The sequence below is a fragment of the Columba livia genome, chromosome 14 (genome assembly GCF_036013475.1).
Source record: "Columba livia isolate bColLiv1 breed racing homer chromosome 14, bColLiv1.pat.W.v2, whole genome shotgun sequence".
NCBI classification, from domain to species: Eukaryota; Metazoa; Chordata; class Aves; order Columbiformes; family Columbidae; genus Columba; species Columba livia.
The window spans coordinates 3940962-3949281 of NC_088615.1; the positions used below are offsets into that span (position 1 = coordinate 3940962).

At 64.8% G+C, this 8320-nt stretch overlaps 1 protein-coding gene across 1 annotated transcript; it reads right to left on the reverse strand.

Moving 5' to 3' along the window:
* Positions 1-1353: 1353 nt before the first annotated feature.
* Positions 1354-8042, reverse strand: FGFR4 (fibroblast growth factor receptor 4). The gene is made up of 18 exons (XM_065029599.1): positions 7901-8042; positions 7339-7444; positions 6074-6343; positions 5873-5962; positions 5550-5716; positions 5338-5461; positions 4848-5038; positions 4597-4735; positions 4321-4514; positions 3959-4104; positions 3580-3701; positions 3369-3479; positions 3065-3255; positions 2760-2882; positions 2607-2677; positions 2171-2308; positions 1998-2103; positions 1354-1911 (listed from the first exon to the last, which is right to left on the reverse strand). Exons 2-18 carry the CDS (start codon positions 7409-7411, stop codon positions 1774-1776), a joined length of 2394 nt encoding a protein of 797 aa, XP_064885671.1. The 5' UTR covers positions 7412-7444; positions 7901-8042; the 3' UTR covers positions 1354-1773.
* Between the last annotated feature and the right edge of the window lie 278 nt (positions 8043-8320).

Consider the following 8320-nt stretch of genomic DNA (forward strand, 5'->3'; position numbering starts at 1 on the left):
CACCGCCTGCCCCCAGCATGGAGAACCCAGCCGGGAGTGAGGTGAGGACAAGGTGGGCACGGCCCCCAGGGGCTTAAGCCCCTCCCCACACACCCATTCATGTTTACCCCTGCTCAGGGCCGGTAGCTGGGCAGCCCCTGTGGGCAGCCTGGGCAGTTTGCCCTCCGGCGTGTGAATGCCCCATTCAGGGCTGTGCAAAATGCATTGGTTCTGGCACATTAGCGGACAGCTGGGATCCTTCCCGGGCAGGCAGGCTGCCGGGACAGGCAGGTTTCACACCTGCTAGTGGGCTGTCTTTGTCTGCTTCTGCCCGCCATGGCAGAGCGGAGAGCAGGGCTGGGTATGGAGGCTGTGAGCATGCCCCCAGTAGCCCTGCGAGGGGCCGTGATGAGGAGGGGACCCCAGGGTGGCTCTGCAAACCGCCATGCTCCCCAGCACACGCAACGCACACGCAACCCACAGCTGAGCTGAGCCCCCCTGCACAAGGGCAGCTGCGAGCTGCATCCCGCGAGCGCCTGGACCCCAGCGCCATCACAGCAGCAGGCAAGACTGAGGGACCCCCCATTCCCATAGACCCGGGCCCAGGTCCTGCCCCCTGGCACCCACCAGCCCCCCACTTCTTGAGCCAGTTTGGGGCGGGCTGTGCCTGAGAGCTGGTTTCCAGGCTGGGGGCTGCAAGTGCAGCTGGGAGCTGGAGGAAGAAATAAGATCCCAGGGCTAACGGCCGGCAAAACCCAGCCCTTGATGAAACCCTAGACCCAGAGAGTGGGCAGGCAGGAGGGGGCAAGACAGCTGCAGCTCCCTTGCCCATGCTCCCAGCAGAGCCAGGCACTGTGGAGCAAAGGGGGGCGATGCAGGCACTGCAGAGCAAGGCCTGGGGCTCGAGCCCCCCAACCCATGCTCCCAGGGGTGCTGGGGCGCTGGGAAGGCAGCACAGAGCCTGTAACTCACTTTTATCTGGTGTCCCAGGGCCGGCCCAGGCAGGGGGGCTGCGGGGGGTCCCCAGCATGCGGGGTTGGGCCCCAGAGCACTTTCCCAGCCTGGGAGCCTGCGGCAGTTGGGGGATCGGTTTCAGGGCGATGCTGGTAGCGGAGTTCACGGTGGCTTAGCGCAGCAGTGGCTAATGGGGAACAGATGCAGGAGTGCTTTGTGCTGGAGCGGGCCTGGAGGCGCGGGAGCGGGGACATCGCTTCCTGCACCTGTGGCACTGCCTCCGTGTCACCCGGGAGCACTCCCAGGCCCCCGCACTGGCTGGGGCGAGGAGACAGGGAGAAAGGAGGCAGGTCCCGACCCACCTTCCCAGCTTGGCTGGGCCATTCACCCCACAGGAGCAGCCCAGGAACTGCACCAGGGTCTATTCAAAAAAAATAATTTATCAGGTCGATATTTCATGTACATAAATATTCATCTCTATGGCTATGTACAGAGGCAGCGGGGAGCCTGGCAGGCAGCAGGGCTCCCACCTAGAGATGCTTCCACTGAAGCACTGGCCAAAGCCCGGCTCTCTGGGCGATGCCATGGGCACCTCAGGTTGTGCCCACCCCAGAAAGGCTCTGGCTCCCACTGCCCTGTGATTCCAGGCAGGTTTCCACCACGACTGAAGGCTCAGTGCTGAAACAGAGCCTGGAGAGAGGGACATCCTGCCCTGGCACTGCGGCTCGGGGCCCTGCCCGCCCACTGCTCGCACCGGGCAAAGCAGAGAACCCGCGGGAACCCAGACCTGCTCGCCGTGGGAGCGGAGGCGGCCACGGCATCACCCTTCCCTGACCACCATTAAGTTCTCACGCTGGGGTAGAAGAGGTGAGGAGGCAGCGGGTCATGGGTGAAGACGGAGTCGTCGGAGGAGCAGGAGCTGGCGGTGTCCTCGCAGGAGGGCGAATACTGTTCAAAGGGCATGGAGAGGTCCAGGTACTGCAGAGAGATGGTGACATCAGCACTGGGTACCATCAGCACCAGTGCCACCTGCCCCAGGACCCACCAGACCCCCCACCACTCACCTCCTCCGAGACGGCCACCAAGATCTTGTCCAGCCCCTCTACAAGCTGCTTGAAGGTTGGGCGCTGCGAGGGCACAGCGTGCCAGCACTCCCTCATCAGCATGTACCTGGGGGCGAGGGGGTGTTAGCGGGGTCTTCCCATGGCCCCTGCCCAATCGCGTGGCCGGTACTCACAGCTCGTGGGTGCAGTTGGACGGCCGGTCCATGCGGTGCCCCTCCTTCAGCAGCTTGAAGAGCTCCTCGACAGGGATGCCGGGGTAGGGGGAGCCCCCCAGCGTGAAGATCTCCCACATCAGGATCCCGAAGGACCACCTGGGATCACACGTGGCAAAGGCGGGTCAGTCGTGTCCTAGAACCCTCCCTGGGCAGGCAGGGCCACAACTCGCCCAAACACACCCTGAGGTGCCGCGGGAGCAGGGATGGGAGCGGGTGTCATCACCCCTGGGGAAGATGTGCCCTGCTGCTGCTGTCCCCATGGTGTACCCCTGTCCTGCTCATGGACACCCTCTAGTTCATGCATAACCCCCTGACGCTGCCTTGTCCCACGCCTGATGGCATCCTCATCCCACACCTGGCAGCACCCTCAGCCTCCAGCAGCCCCAGGACTCACACATCGCTCTGGTGGGTGTAGACACGGTCAAACAGCGCCTCAGGTGCCATCCACTTCACTGGCAGGCGACCCTATGGGAACAAATCCCCTGCTCAGCCCTGCTTGGGGGTCCCTATTCCCCCTTCACCCCTCTCCCAGGCCCCCCCCACTCACATTGCTGGTTTTCTTATAGTAGTCAATGTCATGGACGTCCCTGGCCAAGCCAAAGTCAGCAATCTTCATCACGTTCTCTGCTGTGACCAGCACGTTGCGGGCAGCCAGGTCACGGTGGATGCACTGCCGGGGGAGCATCGCCCGCAGGGGGTGTGAGATGGCGGCTCCAGCACCGTGTGTCCCCTCCCCACATCCAGAGCCACCCTCCGGCACACCCCCCGGCAGCAGCAGGGCCACCCCCACACCGTACTGCCTGCAGTGACGGGGGGACACCCAGGATGTGGGTCAGGCTGTGCCAGCCCTACCCGTTTGGACTCCAGGTACTCCATGCCACGGGCCACCTGGTAGACACAGGAGACCAGGTCTTTGAAGGACAGCTGCTCCTCGGGCATCGCCACAATGTCGAAAGTGTAGTCGGGTGTCGGGGGGCGGCGGGCACGGAGATACTCCCGCAGGTTGCCCTTCGCAGCAAACTCCACGATCACATACAGTGGCCCTGGGAAGGGCATACACTCTGCTCAGCCCCTGCCCTGTCCCAGCCCAGAGTCCCACTGTCCCCATCCCCTGTTCCCACTCCATGCCCATGCCCTGCCTGCACAACCCCCTCACCATCCTGCGTGCAGACTCCCAGGAGGTTGATGATGTTTTTGTGCTTGTCCATGAGCTTCATCATCTCCATCTCGGATACAAGGTCAGCCAGGTCCTTGTCGGTGGCATTGTCTGGGGACGGAGGGCCATTTCACCGTGCCAGCCGAGGCAGCACCGCAGCCTGGCACTGATGCCACCTCTGTGCCTGGGACACTGGTAGGGGAGCTCCTACCTTTCAGCATTTTGACAGCCACGGTGACGGCTCTGTCTGGCCGGTCTCTGTCGATGCCATAAGCCTCCGCCCGCACCACCTGGCCAAAGCAGCCTTCCCCCAGGGGCTTGCCCAGCACCAGCCTGGCAGGGATGGGCAGAACCGTGAGGGACTGCAGGGACAGCCCTGCTGCCTGTCACCGCACGGCCAGACCCAGAGGGGCAGAGGCAGCACAGCTGCTCCCTCCGTCTGAGCCGAGTCCCAGTGCCCCAGGGTACAGTGGGTGCTGAGGTGTCCAGTGATGGCCGGACACCTCCCCATCCGGCACCCACATGCTGCCGTCCCCAGAGAGGCTGGAGAGAGCAGCCCCCAGCCCCAGCCCTGCCCCGTGTCACCGTACTTGTCTCGGGGGAACTCCCACTTGGCATCAAGGGGCAGGTCCAGCTCCATAACCCCAGCCAGCATGGGGGCACAGCTGGAGGAGAGACGGGTGACACGCATCAGAGACGTGCTGGACTTCCCAGAGGAGCTGGAGTCCAGGGAGAACTGCGGAGAGATCCCAAGACACCTCAACCATCCCATTCTGTGCTCTGGGGCTAAACACAGACCCAACGGTGCTGCAGAGAGACCCTCACTCAGAGCAACAGGGCGAGGGGGCTGCAGGAGGCAGTGCACAAGGTGTAACAGGTGCAGGTGGCACTCATGGAGCCAGTAAGTCACCAAGGTTCCCCCACGCCCCCAGGGCTCCAGCTCGGCACTCACCTGTCGGATGAGTGGGAATTTAGAGAGCTTGTGGACCGCCATGGGCTCCAGGGGCTGCTTGCTCGACTGAGTCTGCATCCGGCACAGCACTACAATGATGATGGCCATGGCAACGGCCAGCGAGCCCGAGGTGTAGATGATGATGTCCATGTACTTGGCCTCAGGAGCTTCAGCTTCCCGCACCAGCTCCTCTTCTGGAGGGAGCGAATGAGTCGGCCTGAGCCATGGTCCATGTGTGCCGGGGTCCCAGCTCCCACCCCAGGACCCCACCCCTACCCGGCAGCACAGTGAGCCAGGCAGACTGGTAGGAGAGGCCGATGGAGTTCCCCGCCAGGCAGGTGTACTCGCCAGCATCCTCCACAGAGACATTACGCAGGTACAGCACCTCCACCTCAGAGCTGTTGATGTCTGCAGTCTGCCAGGGAGAGGGACGAATGGTGAGCACCCCTCCTTCTCGGGGGACTTTGTGCACCCCCGTCACCACTTTGGGGTGGACATCTGTGACCTGGGTGCTTCCAGCCCATTACCTTCAGCACTTGCACGTAGGGCACGCCATCTGGACCGTAGCTGCTGCCATTCACCTCGATGTGCTTCAGCCACTGGATGTGGGGCTGGGCATCACTGTAGACCTTGCAGAAGAACTCCACGTCGCTGCCCACCAGCGCTGTGGTGTTGGCGGGCAGCCCAGCCTGCAAGATGGGTCTGTGCGGGGACCTCTCTGCACAGAAGAGACCAGAGCAGTGTCACCAACACAGTGGCCCAGAGCAAGGGCTCCTTCCTCCCTCCCTCTCTGCCCACTGAGAAGCTATGGAAAGCCCTTCCCTGACTCTAGAGCTGACCAGTGCAACCACAGCCTGATCTCCATTCCCACCACCCTTGGGTGAGGACACGCAGGCTGTGCCAGTGGAGACGACACGAACAGAGGCTCCTCTGCCCCCTTTCCCGTGACCCTGACCCCTCTGCCAAGAACAGGAAGAACAGGGAGACCAGAGAAGCACCATGTCGAGGAGCCCTCACCCAGCACATCCAGGAGGTAGCTGTAGTGGATGCTGCCAAACCTGTTCTCCACCAGGCAGGTGTAGTTGCCGCGGTCTGAGGGCACCACGCTCTCCATCACCAGGCTCCAGTGCTGGTGCCGGAGCTGCAGAGGAGGATGGCAAAGACGCGAGGTGTGACGAGGGAGCTGGCTCTCATGAGGAGAGGTTGCAACGGGGGACCCTGACCCTTACCCGGATGCCCCCAATGCGGTGCTCCCCCCGGAACTCGCGCCCATTCTTGAACCAGCGGATGCTGGGGCTGGGGCTGCCTGAGGCCGGGCAGCGAAACTTCACCGTGTTCCCTGCGGGGACCGCGTACAGCTTCTTGTCCATCCGGTGTGGGTGAGTCCAGTACGGTGCTGGGGAGACATGGGACATGCAGTGGGAGGGGGCCAAGGGTCAGCACGGGGGTTGCCGGAGCTGCTCCCAGCCGCTCACGCTGCGGGCAGGAGGCAGCGATGCCCCGCGCTCCCGGACCTGCCCCAGCTGCCCGTCCTGCCTGGGGCAGCACTGACCTCTGTGCCTGTAGACGGGCTCCTCGTTGCGGTCTCCGTGGGGACTGTCCCCATCACTGTCTTCATCATCATCACCCGATGCCAGCGAGTCTGCAAGGGAAGGCAGGTTGACAGGGAACATCCGTGCCCGCAGGGCTGGGTGGGTGGGCAGCAGGTGCCTTGCTGCCCCAGGGAGATGCTGGGTGCTGCCAGGGCTCCTACCCACAACAGAGATGGTGAAATTGCGCAGGATCTCCCCGGTCCCTCGTGCCCGGCACACATAAAGCCCTGAGTCCTCATAGGCGACCTCCGAGATCTCCAGCAGGCTCTGTCGGAGGTGGATGCGACCCCCTGGGACGAGCAGCCGGGACTCCTTGTACCAGACCACGCTGGCACCACTCTGGTTGGCATCACAGTACAGCTGCAATGTATTGCCTGGGTCCAGCAGGAGATGTTCCTCTTCTGACTCCAGCAACGGGCTCTCAAATAGCTCTGGAGAGATGCCATGAGCACCCCCCCAGTACTCATCCCACCCCGGCAGCAGGACCCTGCCACACGCCTGCCCTGGTGTGGAGAGCACATGGCACAGTTGGGCCCAGTGCCCAGCTCTGCCACCCCAGAGGCGGGCAAGGGCCGGACTCTGCTCCTGGGTGCAGGGACACAGCTTCCCCAGCAGTGTGTCCCTGCCCAAGGCCACACATGCCACTGGCCTTCTGCAGAGGCCACTCACACCAGTACAGGGTGCCTGAGCCTGTCCTGCTTTGCCGAACACAGCACAGAATGAGGGCTCCAAATCCTCCTGGCCACCCGTTCTCCAAACTCCATGTGCCCCAAGCATGGCTGGAACACCCAGCCCTGGCTGGCCCTGGCTGCTGTAGACCAGCAATAGGCATGTGCACATGGAGGGCAGCAACACCCAACCACCAGCTCAGCAATACCCACCACAGCCCAGCTGCCTGTTTGCAGGGGACTGGGCTGACACACCTGCATCCCCCGCCCTCTGTGTAGCTATCACAGGGGGGATGTGGAGTCTCCAGGCCTCTGCTCTCCCAGGACATGTTCTTCTCCTGTACACACCACCAAGAGGCATGGACTGCCTGCACCTCCTCTAAGGTGTTTGCCCTCGCCAGTGAGCCACACACAACCACTGCAGCCCACGGCGTTCACTCCAATCCCTCTCTGCCGCACGTGTCCACCAACTGAGCTGAGCCCCCATAGCACAGGGACAGCCTGTCTGGAGCCACCCTGCTCCTTCCAGCCTCCACGCCTCCTCGCTCGGTGATGGAGATGTTGACCACCCATGCCATGCCCCAGCTGGATGGGTGGTCCCAGCTCCCACCAGCCCAGCCCCACAGTCAGAGTTGTGGGTCTGCGTGCCCAGGGGGAGCACCTGGCACCCCCAGCACCAGGAGCTCCCTTCTGCATTCAGAAAGCAGGACCCCCATCCCGCCTCCCCCAAGCCCTCTTTTGCCCCCCAGCAGCCGTACCTGGCTCCAGCGCCCTGCCCTGGGCAGCAGCTACCAGCAGCAGCCCCGCCAGGACCTGCAAGAGCGGCCGCATCTTCCAGGCCCCTGCGGCGCGGTGGCCCCGACCCTGCGGGACAGGCAGAGCCGGGATGAGCAGAGCCGGGCAGGCAGCGCCCTGACACGCGCTGCCCGGGCCAGGCAGGGACCCGCCGGCAGGGAGCAGGAGGCTGGTCCCTGGGGTGCCATGGAGCAGAGGTGCAGAGTCCCCAGGGCACGCCGAGAATGGGTGTGCATGGAGAGGAGGCAGAGCACGGCGAGCCCTGGGCAAGGTGAAACCCCTTCCAGCCCTCAAATCCCTCGATGGCTCAGGGTGGCGCACTGGTGGGGGGACTCCGGTTGGATGCAGTGAACCCGACCCTTCCAGCCAGCCGCAGCGGGGCCAGAGCGCTGGGAGAGGTTAACCGGGCACGGGGGGCTGCAGGGGCTGGGGGGTCCCGGAGTGAGGGTCCCGAGGGAAGGGGTCCTCGGTGGGTCCCGAGGGAAGGGGTCTCCCGAGAGTGAGGGTCGCGGGTGGCGGCGTTACCGGTGGTGACGGGGTCCCTCGGAGGAGCCGCCCGCGCAGCGCGGCGAGGGCCCGGGCAAAGTCCGAGGGCCGGCGGGCTCAGCGCTGCCGCGCCCCGCACGGCGGCCCCATGATGGGCAGGGCTGGGACGGCTCCCGGCTCGCTCCGGTCCCGCTCTGCCGCCGCCGCGCCGGGCGCGGGCACTTTGTAGGGGCGCGCTCGGGTTACAGCGGCGCCGCCCGCCCCGCCCGGAGCCCTCGGGGGGAGTTGGGAGGGGACCGGCCCCGAGCCGCGGCTCCTGCAACCGGCCCCGCTCCGCCGGCTCCTTTGCAAACCGACTCGCCGCTGAGCTGGGCCGGGGGCGGGGGGAGATATCACCGCCCCCCTGGCGCCCGCCAGCAGCGGAGGGCGGCCCTTGGACCCCCCCGGCACGGCTCTGCC

Bases quoted from the DNA above. Each gene is read 5' to 3' on its own strand.
- FGFR4 (XM_065029599.1), bottom strand. From the start codon at position 7,411: ATGCGGCCGCTCTTGCAGGTCCTGGCGGGGCTGCTGCTGGTAGCTGCT. The intron at 5,717-5,872 runs GTCAGTGCTGCC...ATGTCTCCCCAG, and splicing joins GCCCGTCTACAGGCACAGAG to CACCGTACTGGACTCACCCA. The intron at 2,309-2,606 runs GTGAGTCCTGGG...GTGTGATCCCAG, and splicing joins TACACCCACCAGAGCGATGT to GTGGTCCTTCGGGATCCTGA.